Source organism: Carassius auratus, chromosome 6 (assembly GCF_003368295.1).
Source record: "Carassius auratus strain Wakin chromosome 6, ASM336829v1, whole genome shotgun sequence".
Taxonomy (NCBI): Eukaryota; Metazoa; Chordata; class Actinopteri; order Cypriniformes; family Cyprinidae; genus Carassius; species Carassius auratus.
Genome location: NC_039248.1, coordinates 3,736,288 through 3,762,200, shown reverse-complemented (window position 1 = coordinate 3,762,200; position 25,913 = coordinate 3,736,288). Strand labels below are relative to the sequence as shown.

At 37.6% G+C, this 25,913-nt stretch overlaps 2 protein-coding genes across 6 annotated transcripts in view; both read left to right on the top strand.

Moving 5' to 3' along the window:
• The first annotated feature begins 1,262 nt into the window (after window positions 1-1,262).
• On the top strand, window positions 1,263-18,183 carry LOC113091117 (lysine-specific demethylase 4A-like). Of its 2 annotated transcripts, none has more exons than XM_026256563.1 (22): window positions 1,263-1,405; window positions 2,765-2,924; window positions 3,002-3,177; window positions 3,858-3,972; window positions 4,083-4,276; window positions 4,502-4,551; window positions 4,626-4,729; window positions 4,813-4,950; window positions 5,041-5,420; window positions 6,453-6,610; window positions 6,691-8,732; window positions 9,743-9,833; window positions 10,564-10,745; window positions 10,850-11,045; window positions 12,801-12,877; window positions 13,265-13,320; window positions 14,149-14,257; window positions 14,579-14,767; window positions 15,700-15,870; window positions 16,229-16,348; window positions 16,423-16,515; window positions 16,670-18,183. In XM_026256563.1, the coding sequence occupies exons 2-22, from the start codon at window positions 2,778-2,780 to the stop codon at window positions 16,805-16,807; spliced, it is 4,926 nt and encodes a 1,641-aa protein (XP_026112348.1). In that variant the 5' UTR covers window positions 1,263-1,405; window positions 2,765-2,777; the 3' UTR covers window positions 16,808-18,183. The 2 variants fall into 2 exon arrangements, with proteins under 2 accessions (XP_026112348.1, XP_026112339.1); XM_026256554.1 differs by having other exon boundaries at window positions 6,450-6,610.
• Window positions 18,184-23,421: 5,238 nt separating this feature from the next.
• The window catches only part of LOC113091090 (CMP-N-acetylneuraminate-beta-1,4-galactoside alpha-2,3-sialyltransferase-like), a 41,152-nt gene continuing 38,660 nt past the window's right edge, over window positions 23,422-25,913 (top strand). Inside the window, exon 1 of one of the 4 annotated variants that reach the window (XM_026256548.1) lies at window positions 23,422-23,628. The gene's annotated coding sequence lies outside the window, so the exon portion shown is untranslated. Of the gene's footprint in view, window positions 23,629-24,213; window positions 24,447-24,466; window positions 24,617-25,913 lie in introns of those variants that run through there. The other 3 variants (XM_026256524.1, XM_026256541.1, XM_026256532.1) reach the window with 3 other exon arrangements.

Genomic DNA, 25,913 nt, shown 5'->3' with positions numbered 1-25,913 from the left:
CCTCCAAAAAACTCAGCGACCGGACAGGAAAGTTTACTAATTCTATTGGAAGCTAATTATCTCACTAATTAGGCACAAACTGTCCCTTTGGTCTGAGGTCAGAGATGTTGTTTCCCATTGTAGATTAACAAATAATTAAGCCTAATTACCAGTTTGCAGACAATGATCAATGTCTTTGTTTATTGCTGGAGAGACACAGATCATTTAAGAGCACATTTTTAACAGGTGGTCTGAAAACTAACAAATAAATAACCAACAGGCATTTTTCGATAGTGAAGATGCAAAATGTAGTAAATTTATACTCTCTGTTTTTTTTTTTAGTGCTATGTTTTTGCAATAGTATTATCTGTTGAATTTATATATTTGTATTAGTTTAAGAAATAATTTCTATTTTCTATATAATCTATATATGCATGGCTATGCAAAGATCTATGATATGGGATATACAAACGAGTCTACAGTAATATATTTAATACAGTGCACCACATCTAAATAGTTGCATGTGGATTTAATAAGTCAGATGAGATGTATAAAGTCAACCTTACATGGATAATTAATATTATATAATCTATATACTTACAATTATATGACTAACATGATCCATACACAGTCATCTATACAAAATATATACAACATTCATATACTATACTCATACATGTGATTCTGTATAATATTTAAAACATAAGCATGTGTCAGTATATCACTTATTTAAGTCACTTTAAGGGTAGGTATATGCTTTATTGATGATCTATCTATAGGGTTACATTTTTATGTAGAAAAAAATCATAAACACAATAGGTCAGTTGGTGCATTATGTTATCCATGCAAGTTAAGTGTTTTTTTATTATTATTTTTTTATATAAAGAGTCCTATTAGGATGCATAGTACAATTAATCTACATTATCTATAGCCTAATCAATATCTATATGGTTCTATATGTGCTATGAAGATATCATAAGACTTGGGCTGAAGTTTGTGTTACAATAATCCATTTCATTTGTTTATTCTATATCTACATGACCTCATAATCCATAAAGCCTTAAATATAGATTGATTTATATAAAAATACCTAGGATATATAATCTATATGATTGTGCATCTATATTATAGATGACGTGGAGCATGTGTAGATTATGTATCTACAGTTCATATTCTGTGGCCACATAGGGTTCATATGGAGAGTATTTTCCGTACTATCTATATGGGCCCCATAGGGTTCATGTGGCGTGAGCTGATTAGGGCGCGCGCGCAGGGGAACGCCTTCTCCCATCTTTGTAAACAGTGCGGGCGCATGCGCAGTGGCGCTGCACTCTAATGGAGGACATGTCTGATCTGCAATCGTGTTTTTCTGCGCTGTTTCTCTGAGCTGCGCTCTCAACACCCTTCAGCTGAGCCCGAGACACCCGTGAGTTAACTCGTCTCGTGCTGTGCTGACACATATGATCGGGGTTTTATGTGTGTCGAGTGATTTCATGGCGTGCGTGTTTTAGTGTGTGAATGTCGTGTTTACAGTAACGTTAGTTAGCCGCCAGGCTCCTCAAAGTTTGGAGCGAATCAGTAATTCATGTAATAACACAGTTATACACTACAAAAAGCCGTTAATTACAGTGTGTGAATGGATGTGAGCGTGTGTGTGTTGAGCCGATGCGGTGTTTGTGTGTGTGTGACAGGAGTAAGTTTGTGTTGATTTGAGCGCCTTTAGCCGTCAGTGTGTTTGTTGTTGTTTGTTTGCGGCGAGTTTTAGAGATTTCTGGGTTAAAACTTTCAGTGGTCCTGAACAGAACCTCGTGATCAGATCATGACAGACTTATAAATGCGATGCTTTTTCATTAAACACTATGAATGGTTAGATATGATGATGTGTTTATCAGGCTAATGTCAGCTAGCATGCTAGTTGAGTTTACAGGTGCGTCTACATTCATAATCTTAATAGTTATTAAACCCTGCGGTGGATTAATGTTTTATTATATAGTGTGTTCTTTAATAAAATAGTGCAGTGAGTGTATTTCTGTATATAAAGTTGCAGGTGGTTTATCATATAATCTTAATTTGGTTAAAATGGTTAATTAAGTGTATTTCTGTCATTAAAGTCAACGAGCATGTTGTTAGCTGTCACAAGTTATTATGTTATATTATTTCATGTATTTCAACCCCGTATAAACGTGATCACTGTTCTCTTGGTGTTTTTACTGAAAATTTGTTTGTATTTAGTTCCAACAGGCTGGTATATTTATACTTTTCCTGCCCTTATTGTTTTATGATTATTGGTTTATAGACACCTGTTATGTATTGGTTATAATTATATATAAATATAATGTTAAAATGTGTATAATTAAATTAAAAAATATATAATTATTTTATGAAAATTAATTATATATATATATATATATATATATATATATATATATATATATATATATATATATATATATTAGAATTAAGTAATAATTAAATATAACTTTTTAATGTTTTACTATTTTATATATATATATATATATATATATATATATATATATATATATATATATATATATATATAATTTTTTCTTGATATGCAAATATTATGAATCACTTTTAGCAAGAATATGTGTATGAAATGTGTTATAACTAAACAGGTCTTGTCTAGTAGTGTGTTCTCAAACATTAGTTTTTTTGTTGCTGTGGTGTGGTTGTTTTTTAAAAGACGCATGAGTATGATATGTTATGTATTTCGTTGTGTTTATGTGTTTGTTGCTGAAGTCTTCATCTTCTGTTTCTCTTACAGCCCCAGTGGCAGAATGGCTTCGGACTCAGTCTCTCAAAGCTCCCAGAGTCCTGCCACAAGGATCATGACCTTTCACCCCACAAAAGAGGAGTTCAAAGACTTCAACAGATACATAGCGTATATGGAGTCGCAGGGGGCTCACAGAGCCGGCATGGCTAAGGTTAGTGTACAGGATTTCCAGATTGTTGCTGTTGATCATTGACGTTTGCATGGCTCACTGATGTGCTTGTTTGTCAGGTGGTGCCACCAAAGGACTGGAAGCCCCGGCGCACGTACGAAGACATTGATGATCTGGTGATTCCCGCACCGATTCAACAGGTGGTCACAGGCCAATCAGGTCTCTTCACGCAGTACAACATCCAGAAGAAGCCAATGACTGTCCGCGAGTTCCGCAAAACTGCCAACACAGACAAGTGAGCCGCAAATAAAGCTTAAATATTCCTGGTTTTAATATGCAGGATTAATAAATGCAAATTATTTTAAAGTAATACTAACATTCTCCACCTTCTTTTTTGCTGATAAAACTACATTGCTATTCAAATATAAAATATATGCCACTAAAATATAGTAACATTTTCTTATTACTTTAAATAAATTATTTTATTGTGGTATATTTAAATTATAATTTATTCCTGTTATGCCAAGCTGTATTTTCAGCATCATTCCTCCAGTCTTCAGTGTCACATGATCTTCAGAAATCATTCTAATATGATGATTTACTGCTCAAGAAATATTTCTGATCAACAGGGCCATTTTTGTGAAAACAGGGATACATTTCTTTTTTTTTTTGAAAGTTCAAAAGGAAACCTTTTTTACAAATATAATTTGATCATTTAATCATTAAAAGTATTAGTAATTTCTTTTAAAAGTGTTAGTTCAAAAAGCTTCTGACCCCAAACTTTTGAATGTTAGTGCAGGTCTGATTGAACAGAGAAAATCCAATAATATCCTAACATACTTTTCTTGATGCATAAAAGTAAATCCATCAATGTATATTCTTTTTAACTCTGAGACACATGAAGTTGATGCATTGAGAATGTTCCATCATGATGGTTTTCAGTCATAATAAAATGGTTGTCTAACTCGACTACAGGTTCTGTAATCCCAGATATGCTGATTTTGATGAACTAGAGAGAAAATTTTGGAAGAATTTAACATTCAATCCACCTCTATACGGGGCAGATGTCAGTGGAAGCCTCTATGATCCAGTGAGTAATCTGCCCTTTTTATTCATGGAATATGTTTCAGTTGCAATCATTTACAGTGTGAGTGCTATGCAGTGATTACAGATATATGTGTGATACTATATTGTATACAGGATGTGACGGAGTGGAATATTGGTCATCTGAACACTATTTTGGACATGGTGGAGAGAGAGAGTGGAATCACAATCAAAGGAGTCAACACTCCGTATCTTTATTTCGGGATGTGGAAGAGCACGTTCGCCTGGCACACAGAGGACATGGATCTCTACAGCATCAACTACCTTCACTTTGGAGAGCCCAAATCCTGGTAATTTTGTTGTTGTTGTTATTATTATAGTCTGTTTTGCTATTCTCAGTTCATTTGATCAATTCATTGAGTCATTACATTGATTCAGACCAGGAGCTGAGACTTTTTGGCAGTTTCATTTGAAAACAAGCTCATTTGTTCATATTCACGACTATTCTTACTCTCCGAGAGATATTTTAAAAGCATTATTACTTGTTGTTGAATTGAAAACGGGCTCTTCTGCAGGTACATCGTGCCTCCAGAACACGGGAAGCGTTTGGAGCGTCTTGCTAAAGGTACAGTGGTCTCCTGAAAACATCCCATTAGTTCCCGTTCCTCTTCAGCTGCTCATTCATTTTCATTCATGCAGGATTTTTTCCCGGAAGTGCCCAAAGTTGCGAAGCCTTCCTGCGACACAAAATGACTTTAATTTCTCCATCTATTCTGAGGAAGTATGGGATACCCTATGAGAAGGTCAGCTGCGTGGTTTTAATCATCTTATCCTTTCATGCCTGATTTTATCACATGATGTGACTTCTTTCTACTCGATTCGACAGGTCACACAGGAAGCAGGCCAGTTCATCGTGTCCTTCCCGTATGGATATCACGCTGGGTTTAACCATGGCTTCAACTGTGCAGAATCCACCAACTTCGCCACCCAGCGCTGGATCGATTACGGAAAGCTGGCGACATTAGTATGTTATTTCGCACACATCATGTACTCTATTTATGGAGTAAAAGTATGACTGCAAGTATGTTTTTGTTGATGTGCGTCTCTTTCTCAGTGCTCTTGCCGGAAGGACATGGTGAAGATATCCATGGACGTGTTTGTTCGCAAGTTCCAGCCAGAACGCTATAAACTTTGGAAAGCAGGAAAGGACAGTGCGCCCATCGACCACTCGAAGCCCACGCCAGAGGCAACAGAGTTCCTGACAGATGGAAAGATGGAGAAAGAGACCGGAGAGCTCAGCGATAGCAGCAGAGCAGAAACACAGGAGAAGAGAGGAGAAGCAGAGGCTGGAGAGGAGGACAAGGCTGAAATGTTGAAAAGGGAAACAGATGGTGCAAAGAAGAAAGAAGGAGCAGAGGAAGGAGGTCCGGAGGCAGAGAAGAAGAAGCCTGTTAGTGATGAAGAACCAAGCAGCACCTCAGAGCAGATCAACAGGTGTGTCAAAAGAAAATCTCCATCTCAGTGCTGATGGGAATTTGCTTTGCTTCATTTGCTGACACAGTGCAGTATGAATGTGAAGTGCTCAAGTACTCATAATTCACATAATTCCAAACATTTTTTGGCTATTACATGTTACTATACAAACCTAACCATTATGAAACTTTATGGACAAAGAAGGAACTTTTCTTCAGGGGAAAAAAAAACATTGTGAACTATACACAGAAACCCAAAGGTCTTCATTTAGTGTTCCGTAGATTTTTTTAGATCCTAATGACGATTATGTAAATCTCAAGATTTTGTAGTGGCTATGTGAGTGTATTTGTAGAGCACTGTTGACGTTGTGTTGTATTGTGTGTATGGTGACAGCTGAGGGTGTTGTTAGGTGTGGCATGCAGCAACGTGAAGTCAGGTGCATTATTGTTTTTATAGAATGATTACAACTCAATCAAAAAGATTAAGAACACACATTTTCATTAAGCATTATTATATGAAGCAGTGAGTGTTGTTTTTTTTAACTAAGACTAAAATTATTTTAAAATCTTTCATGTTTTCAATAGAGCTTAAATAAAACGAGTGAAAACAAACTTGGACGAAGTTTACAAATGTTGCATTGGCAACTAACTTTTTACTTAATTGCTATAACTGACTTAAAACTGAAGAGCTAAATAGAAATAATAATAAAACAAATAAAAAAAAATGACAAATGCACATTAGCAAATAATGCTATTAATAATAATAAAATAACACTGAGCTGAAGTAAAGTAGATATGATAAAAGATATAGTAATTTACTTGAAAACTAAATTTCTAAAACTAGTTTTTCTAACTAACATTTTGCCTTTCAGTAAATACTTTCCCACAGTAAATGTACTATAAACATGCTCTTTAATTTTTACGTAATAACACACTTTGTCACACTTCTCCATCATATGCTTTAGAGAACACAGTGGTGATGGTTAATGATGGTTCGTGAAAAACATTAAATTATTTTTTTAATTCTCTGATTTCCCTTCTCTTCATACAGTAGCACTCCAAAGCAGAATGTGGGGCAGAAACGGCTCAGACCCAGCACTGACGACAATCAAGTAAAGGCAGAAAAAGAGGAGGAAGTTGAGAAGAAGAAAGCCAAACTCAGTCAGACTGAGACCGATGACAAGACTGAACAATCCATCTCCGCTGACCCAGGTAGAGCCTCATACACAGCAAATGATACACAGGCGATGCTGGAATAAAAAGGCTAAAACAACCCATGTGTATTTCTGCAGGTTATGCGCAAGCTGAGGAGGCGATGGAGAAAGACACGCCTCCTCCACAACAGCAAGAGAATCAAGCCCCTTCCTGCATGGAGGTGGAGCTCTCACCATCAGACCCCTCCTCCAGCAGTGACATCACAATGCAGCAAAGAGATGATGTCACTCCCTCTGAATCCAATGACGTCACCTCATCCTCACAATCCACAAACAGCATTGCTGATGATGAGGCTCCGAGCATTGATGTCACCTCTCAGTCCCAACACGTCACTCAAAGCTGTGATGTCCAAAACATGTCTGATGACATCACTCCAAACGGTGATCTCACTGATGCGCAGCAGAGTGACATCATGGCCCATTCGTGTTCATTCGACGTCATGCCTCTCATATCTGTAACCAGCAGTATCTCCTCTCTACACGGCATTAACTCCGCCCACACCTGTGATGTCTCTGCTGAACCCAGCGACAGCAATATAGATACCATCATCCCTAGTCCAAGTGAGCCTGGCATTAACTCCTCCCTTACCTATGATGTCCAACCAGAACCCAACGACATCGAGGTCAGCCCTAAACACGAACCTGGCATTAACTCCGCCCACACCTGTGATGTCACCACAGAACCCAGTGACATCACCATCAGCGTTGAAAATGAACCCAGCATTAGTTCTGCCCACAGCTGTGATGTACAACCAGAACCCAGTGACGGCAACATTAGTGCTGAAAAAGAACCCAGCCATAATGCTGCTCACAGCTGTGATGCCCAACTAGAATCCACCGACATCTCCATCAAAGCTGAAAATGCACCAAGCATTAGCTCCGCCCACAGCTGTGATGTCCAACCAGAACTGAGCAACAACATCGACCCTAAACACGAACCCAGTGTTAACTCCGCCCACATCTGTGATGTCACCACAGAACCCAGCGATATGACCAGCTGCCCTGAACCTGAACCTGGCATTAGCTCCACCTACACCTGTAAAGTCACCACATATCCAAGCGGCATTACTGTCAACCCTGAACACGAACCCAGCATTAACTCCGCCCAAATCTGTGATGTCCAACCAGAACTCAGCAACATCACAGTCACCCCTGAACACAAACCCAGCACTAACTCCGCCCTCACATATGATGTCATCACCGAACCCAGTAACATCACCGTCAGCCCTGAACACAAACCCAGCACTAACTCCGCCCTCACATATGATGTCATCACTGAACCCAGCAACATCACCGTCAGCCCTGAACACAAACCCAGCACTAACTCCGCCCTCACATATGATGTCATCACCGAACCCAGCAACATCACGGTCAGCCCTGAACACAAACCCAGCACTAACTCCGCCCTCACATATGATGTCATCACCGAACCCAGTAACATCACGGTCAGCCCTGAACACAAACCCAGCACCAACTCCGCCCTCACATATGATGTCATCACTGAACCCAGTAACATCACGGTCAGCCCTGAACACAAACCCAGCACTAACTCCGCCCTCACATATGATGTCATCACTGAACCCAGTAACATCACCGTCAGCCCTGAACACAAACCCAGCACTAACTCCGCCCTCACATATGATGTCATCACCGAACCCAGCAACATCACCGTCAGCCCTGAACACAAACCCAGCACTAACTCCGCCCTCACATATGATGTCATCACCGAACCCAGTAACATCACCGTCAGCCCTGAACACAAACCCAGCACTAACTCCGCCCTCACATATGATGTCATCACTGAACCCAGTAACATCACGGTCAGCCCTGAACACAAACCCAGCACTAACTCCGCCCTCACATATGATGTCCTCGTCAAACCCAGCAGCAGCTCCATCAACCTTAAGTCTGGCGAGTCACGGTGCAGCTCTGTGTCAGCGGGCGGCAGAAAGGTGTGTCCACCTGCGGTCCAGCACATCTTCCAGAGAACGCTGAGCCCCGCGGAGGTGCTGCACGTCCACAGCTACGCTAAAGGAGACTACAGCGATCTCGAGCCGCGCATTCAGCATGAGAGAGACCAAGACAGCGACTCTGATAGCGACTCTCAAGAGGACAGCAAGGTGTGTATGTCATATCTGACTTATTCAGTAAAGCAATAGAGTGCTGCAGGAATGACGTTCATTTGTAGAACAGCATCTGAGTTTGCATCACCCTGGTTTCCCTTGACGAATGTTAAATAGTATGTTTCCACTGGCTTTTGGAAAGTAAGCTGTCACCAAGGAAAGTTCATGAAGCTTATGTTTTGTCTTGATCCTGATAATCCTCACAAATAAACACAATTTTTTTGAATTTCGAAGCCTAAATACAGTTACCAAAGTTAAAAGTTAAAAAAGCTAAAGATAGGCTATAACACACTACACCATGGTTGCATGACTGCAGTGCAATGCAAATTAGTCAGCATTGTAAATAAATACATTTACAAAATGAGTTCCTGACATATTTCTCCTTGCATGCCTGTGCTTTTGATTGTGGAGGATGCAGTAGACTCCCTCATGCTGGCAAACTATGCTGTTACTGTGCATTATCACTTTACTGCCAGTACCAGAGATTTAAATTGATGAATTACACTCAGCTGCATCACATGTCTGGAAACATGCCCGCTTACAGTGCTCTTCATCCTCTGATGAATAACTCCTGTCATCAATTAATGACATGCGTGAATATCCCTTTTAATAAAAGTTTGGGCACCACCTGCTTTCCACAAGCAGTAGAAGAGTGATGTCAATCGCTCCAGGCAATATAATAATATAATAAACCTAATTTCCTTGGAAAAGAAAGTGATGAGAAGAATGACAATAACTCAATGTAAATACTCAACAATAACAGCAACAGTAAATGCACTTCTGTGCATTTATATTTGAAATTGTGAGTAGATTTCCAAAGCAAAAATGTTCTGAATGCATTAACACATTTAATTTATTTGTTCATTGGGTATTTCTATCACATTACAAACCAAATGCAGTTCCATCATGAATCACTACTGGGTTTGCGGACTCTTGTTTGGGAAACCCCTGATGTATTTAGTGTGTGTGGCTGTGTGTAATGAGTGTGAGTTTGTGTTGTCCTGCAGAATGAGGATGAACACCCAGTGGAAGCTCAGCACAGACTTCCCAGACTCCCCAGGCACCATCCTCTGATGAAGGACAGCATCAGTGATGAAGGTCAGTTTGTGGCAGTGTTGTTCTTGTTAACTAAAACTAAAATCATTAAAAATCAGAACTGAAATTGAGCTGAAACAAAATAAAAACATTGTCAATAAAATTAGTCAAACTAAAATTAAAATTAAAATGAATACTGAACATCTAGAAATGAAAGCTAATTAAAAATATTAATATATACAAAAAAAGTATTTCAATAATGCTAAGTTAACACTGATGTGTGATCTGTCATTAGTGTAATGGACCACTTTTCAGAACTACAGTTTTCCATTAAAATCTCAGTACTTTGCAAACTTCTTCTTTATAACTGGTATATAATATGTTTTTGTATGTGCGCCCCACATATTTTTTTTCAAGGAAAAATCATTGTAGATTAAAATAAGTCAGAAATGTGTGAAGTGTGTCATTTCTGTGCACTAGCACCACCAAACAGAATGACTAATGTTTGCACATTGTGCGTAATGTCAGTCCTGCCCTAAAGTCAATGCAGTTTGTTTAATTGTTGTTGCAATGCTGGGTTACTCAAACAGAGCAATGTTGAAATGTTCCACACAGTCACAGTCTTGGACACTTCAGGAAGATGCCATATGAATGCTTTATTCAGTTGCCACTGCATATTTAACTGGAATACTGAGTATTATAACAATGAAGAATGTAACGTAAATCAAATTGCACTGCAAAAGCATCTTGTGAATGAAGGATGTAATGTGATGGATTGTGTGTGCATGTGCAGAGCTGCAGGATCAGGCTGTGTCAGAGGAGGACGTGCTGGACGGGGAGGCCTGGGCGCGACCTTTGGCCCAGCTGTGGCAGAACAGACCGTATAATCCAGAGAGAGAGAGAGAGTACAACAGAGAGATGGGTCTGCGGCCCCCGTACTGCGCTGTGTGCACGCTCTTCCAGACACATCAGCAGGTACACCAGCCTGGCTCAGAGATCTGTGTTTATCTGTCACCGAGTATATCAAGTGTGTGACACTTCCTGTGCTTTCCTGTATGATGTCATGTGTATGTGTTCAGTCTGAAGGAGGCGAGAGCGAGCCGGCTGTGATGCTGCCCAGGGGTCAGATGAGGACCAAGCCTCTGATTCCAGAGAGATGTTTCACCACCACCACCGAGGACAGCGCAGACGTCCAGCCGTCCACACCTCACCTGGAGGAGGACGGCACCAGTCTGCTCGTCAGCTGCTCCCTGTGCAGTGTCCGTGTGCACACTAGTGAGTACTGAGCTGACAACCCTGACTGTAACAATTCCAGACCTGCCAATGCATTTAGTGTAGCGGCTACGCATTTTGACCTCAAAGTATGCTGATATGATTTGTCACTCTAAACTAAGCAGAAATCTAGTGACGCCTCTATCCACGTGCAGTAATCAAAATAAGCAACAGAAAAAGTTGATCTGAGGGTTTTTTTCTGTGTTTTATTTCTCTCCTAGTAGACTATAGTTTATAGTTTCAGTTAAAAGCGGCTCGTGCTCTCCCCGTCAGATGCTCTGACAGAAAGGCTGTGTGTGAGGCTGTTATCCTTAATGCATAACTTAGATTTCACAGATATATTCTCCTTCTGTTTAATGTTAAAGAAGCCTTGGAAATATTTCCATTTTGCTGTCAGAAGTGCTTTGCTTTACGATTCTCCGCAAATCTCCACAGACTTCATTTAGAACGAGCGCCGCCATGAAATAAGAGCACAATAGCTCTGACTCAAATATAAATTTTGCTGAAATATTTGTAATTGGACAATAACTGTGACGTGTATTATTTTAAACCTACACTTAAGTGTATTTGTATAGTAGCACTAACTGTAAAGTGTAATGGATCAATCGAAATAGCCGTTTTGCTGAATTAGTATGTGCTTTTTATTGTTTTAATTTTTAGTTTAGTAACTTTAACTTCTGCTTAAAAATGATTATTTTTGTTTTAAATTGCAAGGTTACAATGTAATGTGATTTTTAACCCTTTTTTGCACATAATATATGCCTACATGCTTACATTCACTTTGTTTTATCCAAATACAAAATACTGAGATATGTTGGCTAACGTATACCGCAAATCAACCAAAAAATACCAAGATATGAATTTATGCTCATATCGCCTAGCCCTGTACAAGTGTAGGCTACTGGAGTTTAATTAAAGTGTACTGGAGTTTTTTTGTTTTGTTTTTTTATAAATAGCATAAAAACAAAACTAAATAGCAAAAAAAATAAACAGTTACAGTAAACAGTTACAGTAAAGTCTCCCACCGCACACCACGCTGATAGTACTCAACAAAAAAAAAAAGTCCAAGGTTGGCAGGTCTCCAATACAGTTTTTTCCCCACATCGACTAGCTGTTTCCAGAAAGGTAGTCATATGTTCACTTCATCTTTATAAATAGATTATGTCCTGTTCTTTTGAACTGTCTATTCATCAGATAATCCTGGGGGGATAAATTATAATCTCATTTTGCACAACTGTCAGTTTTGAAAATAAGAAATGTTTCAGTATATCATCATATTAGTATGATTTCAGAAGGATCATGTGACTGAAGACTGGAGGAATGATGCTGAAAATACAGCTGCACATCACATAAATAAATTACATTTTACAATACATTTATATATATATATATATATATATATATATATATATATATATATATATATAAAAAAAACGTTATTTTACTGTTTTTACATAAATCAAATACATGTAAAATTGGTGAGCATGCAAGACTTTTAAAAATCATTTAAAATCATGACCCAGAACAGTAGTGTAGTTAGTCCGGTTATAGCATGGACCATTGTGATGCCTTAAATAAAGCTTTTTCTTAATAAGTAAATATGTTATTAGGGAACAATCTTTCATTAATGTAAACTCCTTCACTACATGATGCACCCATGAAGATGCTAATGACTAATAAGGAATTTCCTCATAGATTCCAGCACATGTAGAGCCAGTGAAGGGTGTGCTTTAATAACCCGAGGTCTGTTTGTTGTAGGTTGTTACGGTGTGGTTCCGGCGAGAGTCTCCAAAGACTGGAAATGTGCCCGCTGTAAAGCCAACGCCCGCACCGAGGTACTCCCAAACCTGACATAAAGTGGCCCAAAAAACATTTGGACACTTACAGAAATAGTTTGTCTAGACATTCTGTGCTCATTACTCACTCCCATGTTAGAAATCTGTATGGCTTTCTTTGACATTTTCACCTGTTGGATTCTTGAAAAATGAAAAATGAAAGCAGACAGCGTTTTTCTTGAACAGTGTATTTTTACTTAAAATGAATTGAGACTTTAGATTTTCTTGATGTTTCTTGTTTCTGCTTTGAGTCTGGGTTAAGTGTCCACATAATTCTGGGCTGCTATGCACCTGCTTTAAACACATAGTGGTCTTTCACCTCTTGGTTCGTTGATATAGTAGGATGTGATGTTAACTGATGATGTCTGATTCTTTGATTCTTGACAGAGTTGCTGTCTGTGTTCGTTGAGAGGTGGAGCATTGCACAGAGCCAATAATGGCAAGTAAGTACAAGTAAAGTCCATCAGAAGGCAGAACGGATGTCTCGTGAAACACACACCCCTGTACACGTCTGTAACCTAGAAGTTACCCGGATCTGGAATTGATAGAGGTGTCTTTTGTTCATTTTGTGTACTATAATCAAACAAGAACCTTTTGTTTTCATCTAATCTCACTTATTACACAATCCTGGTTCAAGATCACAGGAATCATTCATTGTCTTGTGTAAGTTTCATAAAATCTTTCAAGAATTTACTTCCCAAGCTGTCATTAGTAATGCTCATGTTACACAAATTAAATTAAATCAAATTAAACATTTTTTACTACTGTATTACAACAGCAAAAATTATATATATATATATATATATAGAGAGAGAGAGAGAGAGAGAGAGAGAGAGAGAGAGAGAGAGATGTGACCAACTTACTTATGTCACTGGTAGTTTCTATTGTGTTGGGTAAGACATACTCACAAGCAAGAGCTAATTTAGTTCCCCTTTGAATGGCTTTTCTATTACTAAAATCGTTTCCATTTCCTGTGGCACATACATATCAGAAAGCTGTCATTTCCGTCAATAGTTATATCAGCTATTAAAGCTATGAGCTGTTTCCTCCAGTGCCAAAACCCCATGATGATTACAAAATGACTCAAAGGTAAAACAAGAAATTACAGTAATTCAGGAAGGAAACATATTTTATTGTCATGAAAACAGTTTCCCATTGTAAAAATGTAAGTGGTCCTAAAAGTGGTCCTTGCTGTTTTCTTTGGGATCAGTTAAAGACATATACTAAGCAAAAATCATCATGCCAGGTTCCTAACGTGTCTGTGTGTGCAGATGGGTTCACGTCCTGTGTGCGGTGGCAGTGCTGGAAGCCCGCTTTGTGAACATCGCTGAACGATCGCCCGTGGATCTCAGCGGCATTCCCTTACAGAGATTCAAGCTGGTGAGTTTCTGTTCCCTTCTCTAGAAAACATGCAGTGTGCAAACTGGGTGTCCTTTCAAAGAGCAACATTCCACTTCTCTGAAATGTGTCTTCACACCAAACCTCCGTTTATCAACAGCTTGATTCGTTGTAAATTATGCTGTACATCGTTTTTGTAACAGAACAGCTCGTTTGACTCCAGATGGTAACTTCAGGATGTTGAAGTGCTTTGGTGTAAGCAGTCACAGTGTTATTTATATCTGCACTATGGGGCCTCTCCTCCTGTCCCACTTCCTCTGAACTGTCTTCCTGTGAGCTAATCTCTCTCGTATGTGCTTACAGAAATGCTACTACTGCAAACGGCGAATGAAGAAAACGTTGGGCTGTTGTGTGCAGTGTTCTCACGGTCGGTGTCCCACCTCATATCACCCGACCTGCGCACAGGCCGCCGGCGTCCTCATGCACCCGGACGACTGGCCCTTCGTCGTCTATGTCACTTGTTGCCGTCACAAAGGGCCGGTGCAATCAGAGGTATTGTGACTGCACTATATGTGACTGCTACAGGTGGCTCCACAAGTTGGCCAATAGTCTCGTCCTGTTTCCATTTCCTGTTTCCTCTTCATACTTTTTTTTAATTCAGTATTCAAATTGAATATGTATAGTTTTTTCTATCTCTAAACCATATTGGAAAGAAAACATTTAAGACATTCCGTTTGCACAATGTGCACTCAAAAACTCACCACCATTGCTTAGATATTAATAATGTATCACTTTTATTTAAATTGTATTTGAATCAGGATCACAGTTTCTGCTTTTTCTTGATTTATTAAGCATAACCGTCTGCAGTATTTATCTACTGGTTATTGATCGTGAAAACTTTTCATTTTCATTTGCCATTTGCACCATCTTGAATTGATAACAAGCATAAGCTTTCATGGCAGCAGTTTCCTGATGTCAGCAGTTTTTTTTACTTCATAGCTTTTCTTTTAAACTGATCAGGGCTTAAAGTTCTGAGGCACCATTCCTGATTTCAGGCAAAGAGCACTTTTAAATTAATTCAATACATTGTGCACATTTCCTCCCGGACAACTTATCAGGCCTCAAATCTTTTCTTGCTTTAAGCCCTGACTGATACATTTTCTGCTCAGTTTTTGCTGAATCTTTCCAACCTGGAAACCATGCACACACATTCTCTCTACATTGCAAAATATGATATGAGAAGTTTTGAAATCTCTTTTGAGATATTCTGCTCAAATAAAAGTGTAATGCAACCATTGCAACTCCATGCAAATTATACAAGTGGACTTTCTCTTGATTTGTGCTTATGTGAAAGTGCATTCATTCTGATGAAATGTAAAAATGATAATCGTGATTGTTTAACATTTATTATGCATCCCTTTTGTGAACTGCCATCATATTTGTTTCTGCTGTGATGAGTGATCTCCATCTTTCTCCTCTTTCAGCGTAATAAAGCAGCCATGAGAGAGCTCAGCGTGGGTCAGAAGGTCATCTGCAAGAACAAAAATGGACGCTACTACCAGTGTGAAGTCATACAGCTGACAAAAGAGACATTTTACGAGGTCAACTTTGACGATGGCTCTTTCAGTGATAACCTTTTCCCTGAGGACATTGTGGTAAGATGTGAGATTTGATCTATTCTCTACAGTTTTAAGTAGATTGTGTAATTATCAATGGCATGGAAAACCTAGACGTAACAGGGAACTTTCTTGCAAAGCTTCATATTTTTGAAATTTTTTCAGTATTCTTTGATGAATAGAGAGTTCAAAAGAACACCATTAACTTGACACAAAAATCTCTTGTAACATTAGAAATTAATTTACTGCCACTTTTGAATAATTTAATGGCGCCCTGATTAATTCAAGTATGAATTTCTTTCTGAAAAGCACTTACTGACCCAAAACTTTTAAATGGTACTGTATAAATGGCTTCAAAATACTGTATTTTTAAGATGTTTTGTATGGTTTGGTGTAGAACCGAGACTGTGCTCAGCTGGGTCCGCCGCCGCAGGGGGAAGTGGTTCAGGTCAGGTGGACAGACGGTCTTGTCTATGGAGCCAAATTTGTGGCATCTCATGTCATTCAGATGTACCAGGTAAGTGTCTAAGAGAAGAGTTCCAGCGGTTCAGTCTGTGTTTAGCCGTTTAGTAAACCACTGCTTCTCTTCAGGTGGAGTTTGAGGACGGATCGCAGCTGACTGCTAAGAGAGATGACGTCTACACACTAGACGAGGAGCTGCCCAAGAGAGTCAAATCTCGTCTGGTGAGCTCATATATTAGGGGCATTGCATAGCATTGGTTTATGGCTTATAATGCTTCAATAACTATTTTTTTTTAAATCCCTATGGTAAATATGAATGGGGAAAAAATGGTTCTAGGGAAAGTGGGTGAGCACTAATGCAGTGTGTGTTATTCAGTCGAAGGCATCGGACATGCGTTTTGATGGCATGTTTGGAGAGAAGAAGGTCCAGGAGAGCAAGAGACAGAGAGTGATCAACTCCAGGTACAGAGGCGACTACATCGAACCCGTCATCTACCGAGCCATCATGGAGTAGCCCTCGATGACCCAGCCTTCACCCCAAACCACCAGCACTCATCCAGCGTCTCCAGCACACCCTGCCAATGTCAGTAGTGTTCAGTTCACAGGGGTCGGACACCTGGATGGGTTTGATCGCTCCTCAGTCAACCATCTATTCTGATATATGGGTCTGGAGTCGAGGCAGGGTGTTTCACAGTGTCTTTATCAGAGAATGCAGCTTTGTCATTGGATGTGACACCCTTTTAACCTCAGCGCTGTGAAACTGTGCCACAAACACTCTAGAAACACATCAGCATGAACAGCAGGTTCATGGAGTCCCTCTAAATAACATTCATTTGATACTGAATATTTGTAATCTCCATTTCATCAAATATCTACTTTTATCAAATTGCATTAATTTATTTGACTTTAACTGAGGGTGCTGTTTCTACCCATATTTTACAGAACGGAGCTGGCATTCCCATTTTATGGATGCAGATCTCCTTTTTTTTTTTAGATCTAGCTGTCGTAAATTGCGCGGGCGAGATCCTGTTTATTGTACATTATCTGGAACATAATGAATTCAGCGTGTCTTTGAGTTGTTTTTTACAAGCCTATTTATTACTGGTGCTTCACAAAAGTCAATTTTGCAATACGAGCTCCAGTGCTGTCGAAGTTTGACACGGATAGGTGTGTTCTGTTTTTGGAAAGAGGATTGCGTAGATACTGAAATGCCAAGGATTCACTTTCACAGCGGTTCGAGCCCTGCCTTGCTCTCTGGTTCAATACACTTTCATTCAGACGTTTCTATTAATGTAGCTTCTTACTGCTGTCCACATTTTATCAGAAGCCCCACAGATTTAATAAGCTATTTTTGCACTTCTCAGCTGTACTTTTATGAACTGTCATCTTTGTCCTTGCAGTAGCCAAGCTCTAGAGACCCAAATGCACTCATGAAAGCTGAGGAGGATGTTGTTCGGACTGTCTAGGCGACAGGATTTACAGAAATTAAGGTTGATGCAGTCCTTCAGTTCGAAAGATAGATAGGGTTAATCTTCACTATAAAAAACAAAAAAAAAAAAAGATAAAAGATTTTTTTCTATCAAGAAGCTTATTTTATTGCTTTGTTTTATAATACATGTTTAATGTTCATATACTGTGAGATAGAGTTGTATGTAGTTAATTTAAGAAATCTTGAGCTTTCGGCACGTTTCTTCTGCCTCTCGTGTTGCTTTCAAACATGAGCCTCGTTCTCACTGCACTTCTGAATGCAGAGGCTCTAGGACTTCCATACATGTATTTTGTAAAAGTCATTCATGTGCATCAGTAAAAGATGTGAGCTGACATGTTTCTTATACTGTCTTTTTTTTCATGCATATTCACCATGTACTGCATTAAACAACAAGTAACTAGATTTACTGCTTCAAATGTATTGCATTTTATTTCATTGTTAATATTTCAATAATATTTTCAGCTTTTGGATAATAAAACCACAGAGCAGGATTGTGGTTACCACCAACATACCAAAGCTAGATTTTTTTTTTTATTTTTTTTTTTACAGTATTAATATAATAATAATTAATGTATTTGTAATAAAGTACAAATAAATAAAATAAAGGGTAATGTTGCACAAATTATTTAAAAAATAATTCTGAACAAATTAAAAATAATAATAATAAAAATTGTTGTGGCAAGTGCCTAATGTTTTTAGAGCACAGCAAAAGTCAGTAATATTATGCAGTTATTCAAATTTGTTTGAACACAACCCTGGACACTTTTTATTCAATCCTATATTAGAAATTTCAGATCAAGTGCAATGCAATTTTGAAGAAAAAAAAATCACACTTTATAATAGTAATGTTACATTAACGGGATAATCTATCATTAAAAATAAACAAAAATAATTAGGAAACTGTTTAATTTATGTTTTTATAGGTTACTACTGTTTATTTAATTGACCGATAGAATTATGAAATATAGTTAAATAAATTAGACGTCTACGGGATTTTTTTTACATTACTTTGCAAAAATCCCCTAAACCAAGCAGTTTATTGGGCGGATGGACGGGTTTTGTTTGATTATATGAATAGAATGTGAAAAATAATTTGAAGAAATGTTTTTTTTCTAATAACAGAAGAGATGATTGAGAAACAGTTGCGACCACTGATCTATATCTCTGTAATAAATCAGTGGTTCCGTCACGCCGTTCTGTCAATATTATGTCTCAATGGGTGGTAAGTGTAGACCGCAATTACACTATATATAGAGTAATTTCTAGTGATTGTTTACACCTCAGGTGCATTGATTGTGTATTGATAACTACACTGACTACGTTTTACAATCATATTTTATTCTGGGGAGTGATGAAGACACAGCATTAATAATTTTTTTATCAAATATGCTTATTATTTATATTACAATTTGCATAGTATTTAGGGGTTAAAATAGAAAAAAAAAGAATTCCAGTGCAAAGGGAAAAATTAGAGGAATTTGGTGGGCAGAAAAATAATATATATATGGTTTAACCACTAGATGCCCGTGTGGCTGTTTAATAAATATAATTAGCTCCACTTGTTGCTGTAAAGTGTAATCATTTTAGGAATGGAACCAGATCTTCATGTTTAAACAACTGTTATTAGATCCAGTACCAACTAAATTACTGAAAGAGTTGTTACCTGTAGCAGAAGAACCGCTTCTCAATATTATTAACTCGTCTTTATCTTTAGGTCACATCCCAAAACCATTTAAGCTGGCGGTTATTAAGCCTCTTATTTAGAAACCAAAACTAGATCCTAGTGAACTGGCAAATTATAGGCCTATTTCAAATCTTCCATTTATGTCTAAAATTTTAGAAAAAGTTTCCTTCCTACAAAAAAATGATCTGTATGAAGAATTTCAGTCAGGTTTCAGGCCCCACCATAGCACAAAAACTGCACTTGTTAAAATACCAATGACCTGCTTCTTGCATCAGATCAAGGCTGCATCTCATTGCTAGTTTCACTTGATCTTAGTGCTGCGTTCGACACCATAGATCATGACATACTCATAGATCGATTGCAAAACTATACAGGTATTCAAGGGCAGACTCTAAGATGGTTTAGATCCTACCTGTCCGATCGCTACCATTTTGTTTATTTAAATGGAGAGTCATCTCATTTATCAACAGTAAAATATGGAGTGCCACAAGGATCCGTCCTTGGTCCCCTTCAATTTTCAATATACATGTTGCCCTTTGGTAATATTATTAGAAAATACGGGATTAGTTTCCACTGTTATGCTGATGATACTCAGCTATCTCAACGAGACCAGATGAAACTTCTAAATGATCTAAGCTAACTGAGTGTGTTAAAAATGTAAATGTGGTTGACAAATAATTTTCTCTTATTAAATTCGGATAAGACAGAGATATTAATTATTGGACCAAAAAAACATTACACAGAATCTTGTAGATTACAATTTGCAATAGACGGATGTACTGTTACTTCCTCTACAGTCAAAAATCTGGGTGTTATATTAGACAGCAACTTGTCTTTTGAAAATGATATTTACCATGTTACAAAAACTGCATTCTTCCATCTTAGAAACATTGCCAAGCTACGAAACATGTTATCCGTTTCTGATGCAGAAAAGCTTAGTTCATGCATTCATGACCTCTAGACTGAACTATTGTAATGCACTTCTAGGTGGTTGTCCTGCTTCTTCAATAAACAAGCTACAGGTAGTCCAAAATGCAGCAGTTAGAGTCCTTACCAGGTCAAGAAAATATGATCATATTACCCCAATTTTACAGTCTCTGCACTGGCTACCTATTAAGTTCCGTATCAGTTACAAATTATCATTACTTACCTATAAGGCCCTAAATGGTTTAGCTCCAGCGTACCTAACTAGCCTTCTACCACGTTACAACCCATCACGCACCCTAAGGTCACAAAACGCTGGACTTTTGGTAGTTCCTAGGATAGCAAAGTCCACTAAAGGAGGTAGAGCTTTTTCACATTTGGCTCCCAAACTCTGGAATAGCCTTCCTGATAATGTTTGGGGTTCAGACACACTCTTTCTCTGTTTAAATCTAGATTAAAAACGTATCTCTTTCGCCAAGCATTTGAATAATGTATCTTTAATTGTGAGTATAGTTGTATCTGATATGTGCATTCTTATTCTTTAGCTTGGGTTAAACTAATTAATTTTACTTTGTTGGAACAGCAGCTATGCTAATGATGTCTCTATTTGTTTCTAAGCTCCAGTCTGGATCCAGAACAGCTGAGAAGAGATGATGCTGACCCTCAGAGGACCCCAGATGATGCTAACCCTGAATCAACAAACAGAACTAACAAATATTTCTACAATTGTGACTGCATCATATAATAATTGCTGTTAATAATGTTCATCGTCTGGCTGACTACGTCTTGCATTAATTTTGCCATATGGATACAAACTGACAGTCACCACTTATAAGCTACTAGGCTACTAAATATTGTAGAAACGTAATTTTCTGTAAAGTTGCATTGTAACTATTTGTATTGTAAAAAGCGCTATACAAATAAACTTTAATTGAATTGTAGTCTAGATGCATAGCCGTAGATGACCGCGAGCACGCAGATCGACTGACGGACAGTTTCTCTGTCTGTAATAACTTCGGACAGACAACATTTCTGGTGCATCCAGTGATAGTCATGTTCTCGCTGCTGGTGTCATCTGTTTTATTGTGTCTCCGCCACAACTGATTCCTGCATTATCTTCTCTCAAGAATCCGGGAACTAAGCTTTATGTTGTGTGATTCCTCCAATAAAGTTAAGATTTCTCTATAATAGTTTCCATTTTTAGGCTATAGAATATGCAGTCCTGCCGTCTTTCACACTCCGGCTAACTTCAATCCCAGTAAAAGGAAACTAATTTACATCTCGCAGTTCTGGCTTTTTTTTCCTCAGAATTGTGACTTTATTTCTCAGAATTGTGACTTTTTTCTCAGAATTTTCATACTTTTGTTCTGTCAATTTTGACTTTATAACTCGCAATTGCAACTTTTTATCTCACTATTCTGATTTTATTTCTCAGAACTGCGAGTTTAGGCCTATATCTCGTAATCCTGACTTTAGAACTCGCAATTTCGAGTTTGTATGCACGCAATTGTGAGAACAAAAAGTCAGAATTGTGAGATAAAAGTAATTTTTTTTCTTTTTTAACTGGCTTCTAGTGTGTGTGTGTGTGTATGTATGTATATATATATATATATATATATATATATATATATATATATATATATATATATATATATATATATATATATATATATATAATATACATAATACTATATGGTATAGTGTATGATTATCATATTGTCCTCAAGTTCCTTAGTTTTTTCTATGTTGAATTTTCAAATTGTGTGTTCACTCAGCTATGCAGAAGTAAGCGTGTAGTGCGCTTCAGGGATTGATTCTTCCTGTAGAGATTATAATTTGGTTGTGAAAAGCATTTCCCCTAAATTGCTGTACCTTGTGAAAGTACATCTCAGGTATAATTCAGCTGTCCGACAAATTCCAAATCTTGTTATTGGAGGTATTAATATTATGGATATTAAGTGTAATAACTCACATATTAGGAAATGTATTAACTGTGATGTCAGCTGTTACCCAAAAGCACTCATAAAGTGGAAACAATCTTTTTTTATACCCTCCACTGAGAAAATATGGTTGGCTACTAATACATTTTTACTGCCAAATAAGGCAAAGGAAGTACATTTTAAGATAATACATAGGTACTATCCTTGTAACACATTTATTAATAAGTTTAGAAAAGATGTCTCTCCAAAATGTTCTTTTTGTGATTTAGAAAATGAAACACTTACACATTTATTTTGTAACTGTAAATATTCTGAAGACTTTTGGAAATCGGTAACTAGGCTGTTTTTTGATATATTTTATAAAATAATTAAAATAGACGAATCTATGATCCTTTTTTTGAATTGTAATACTGGATCAGATGTAGTTGATAACACTTTGAAGGTGATAATTCTTCTTGGGAAGTTTCATGTTCATAAAGCAAGAATAATGTCCATTACTCCCTCCTTTAAATTTTTTTGTAAAGAACTTAAAATATTTTATGACTCATTGATTTCAACTTCCAGGAACAAGAAATGTATAAAAACATCCCTCATATTAAAAAATGTCATTTGTAAATTGTAATTCTTTATTTTATTTTTTATTTACTGTCCATGATGTATATCTGTTATATGTATCCCCCTTGGTTTGTTTATGTTCTAATTGGTGTTAAGTATTTGTTTGCTTGTTTCTGAAAGAGAAAAAATAAAATAAATTTAAGCTAAAAAAAAAAAAAAAAAAAAAAAAAAATGTCAGAGAACAGGTCATGGACCAACACAATTCTAGTCTTTAGATTTATAGAGTAGAGCGGAATTAAAAATAAATAACATTTATTAAAAATCACCACATGCATTAGCGCACATGATATAAGAGTGTTTGCCTTAGTCAGTTAGAATCAATGGTTAATCATTGCAAATGTGAACAAGTTCTTACATTAATGCTGAAAATAATATTTCTATTCATTAAACAAACTGATTAATTTCTTGCTGTTCACGCAGGCCAAGAAAAAAAAAAAAAAAAAAAAAAAAGCGTGTAGTGCGCGCCTGAGACACTTCAGTTTCTTCAGGACCCTCCTCCTCCTCAACCTTTAGGGCATGAACTCTGTTTTCACTTCTCTTCGCTCACACGGAGAACCGAGCTGACAAGCGGAGCTGAGAGATACAAGACATGTTTTTCCCGTTCCATAAGAGATGTAACGACCGACGTGTGTGACAGAGTTGCGTTTATGGACATGTTTACATTGTCGCTCCGTTTCTGTGAGGTAGGAGGAAAGTTAGCCTCTCACACACACACACTGACACGCGCTAAACGTTCTGTTGACATTTTGTTACGGCTATGGTGTCGGCTGTTTCTTAGGCTATTAAACCGCGTATACGTTAACCGTGTGGTTTTGTAGTTCACGTAAATGAGTCGGTGGGCCGAGAGAGATTTGTGTTCGGAGGTTTAGCCAAAGCGCTAACCGGATGTGTGTTACCGTTATGTAGCCGAGCAGTTTTCATTGATGACCAGCCTCAATCGAGTTTTGAATGGTTAAAAACGTTATTAAAAAGAAGTGTAGTTTGTTATTTGGTTTCATTTGATACAAAACAAGTGACCAAAAGTACTGTGGTGACGCGATTTTTGGTTTGATGTATTTGGAAATACATGATGTAATGTTACAGTGGGAGAACCATGTAAACAACGTGGTGTTTTATCCTTCTAGAAGTAAAATAAAACATATTATATAAAGGTAACGCATTAGATTAGGTGTGTATTCATATTAATACAGCTATAGGAGTGCATACATGTAAGTTTTTCCTCCGTAATTTCCTAATTTGATGTAATTATTTATTGTGTGGTATTGGGTAGAGTTAAAGGATCTGTAATGGTCATAGAATAATCCATTAACATCAAAGCTTTATTAGTAAACAGCTTAGAGAATCAGAATCTACGTCACGCCGCGTGTTTTAGGTCACGCTCAGGAGCACAAAAAGCTGTATTCCCAGAAGCTGCTTTGTAACTTGTGGAATTGGATTGTGGATTGTGGATGCTTAGCAAATTAATAGTGAGAAACCATAGACCAGGGAAACCGGGGCGAAGGTAAGGCGGGACGAAAGAAACAAAGCGATTTTCTCAGAAACCTGATTACATTTGCATTCCAAACTATAAAAGCATGTTCAGCACGCAACCCTTGACAAAACTGACAAATATTACGTGATCACGAATCATCGCTTCCTGCGGTTAAATACGGAAATCTGTTTTCGAGTACGGTAAGTTACTGAAGCTGTACTTTTTTTTCTTATTACAAGTTGTGTTTCTCGTTTCATGTGTCACGGTAAAGATCAGTCTACGTGTTATTTAGTGCTGCAACACATCCGACAATTTGCCTCGTCAGAGTTTTTCAGTTAATGTCAGTAAATGTCAGAAGTTTCTGTCTGGACGAAAGTATCACTTGTTAATGTGGTTTAATGTGGTGACTTTCTGGGTGTTGCAGTATTTATTAAAAAATGTTTATTTCACAGTATAGCCTACCAACATAATATGTCAGGAGTTAGGGTCAGAAAGACAGTCAGGGGTCTGATTCAGATATTTATGATAAGTTTAAGTTTTATTTCATTGGAGTTATTTTAATATTTAAATGAAATCATATAAATGTAATTTTTATAAACATTAAACATTGAAATATCATGGAAAATGTCTTTATTTATAAACTGAAATATTTCAAGATTTTTTTTTTGTTTTAATTCTGATGGTTACGACTTACAGCTTAGGAAAATAAAAAAATCAGTATCTTAAAAAAAACGTACATTTTGTGCTCGATGAGTAGTTCTGAGCATGAATACTAGGTACCTCTTGGGCTAAAGTTTAGAAAATGCAACCACAGTTGTCCAGAAGACGATCATCAACACCCTCCACAAGAAGAGGAAGCCACAGAATGTCATTGCTGAAAGGGCTGGCTGTTTACAGAGTGCTGTATCGAAATATATTAATAGAAAGTTGACTTGAAGGAAAAAGAGTGGTAGGAATATGTGCACAAGCAACAGGGATGACCACAGCCTTGGGAAGATTGTCAGGAAAAGCTGATTCAAGAACTTGTGAGAGCTTCACGAGGAGAGGACTGAAGCTGGAGTCAGTGCATCAAGAGTCACCACACTCAGATATCTTTAGGAAAAGAGCTACAGCTGTCCCAGTCATAGAACCAATCCACTCCTGAATCAGAAAAAAACATCAGAAGCACCTGGGGTAAGGAGAAAAAGAACTGGACTGTTGATCAGTGGTCCAGAGGCATCTTTTCAGATGAAAGTAAATTTAGTATTTCATGTGAAATTCAATGTCTGGAGTCTGGAGGAAGACTGGAGATGCAAAGAATTCTGAAGTCAGTGATGATTTGGGTGCCGTGATGTCTGCTGGTGTTGGTCCATTGTGTTTTATCAAGTCCAAAGTCAATGCAGCCGTCTATCAGGAGAGTTTGGAGCACTTTGTGCTTCCATCTGTTGACAAGCTTTATTGAGATGCTGATTCCATTTTTCATCTGCCCACAGTGTCAAAACTACTTCCAAGTGGTTT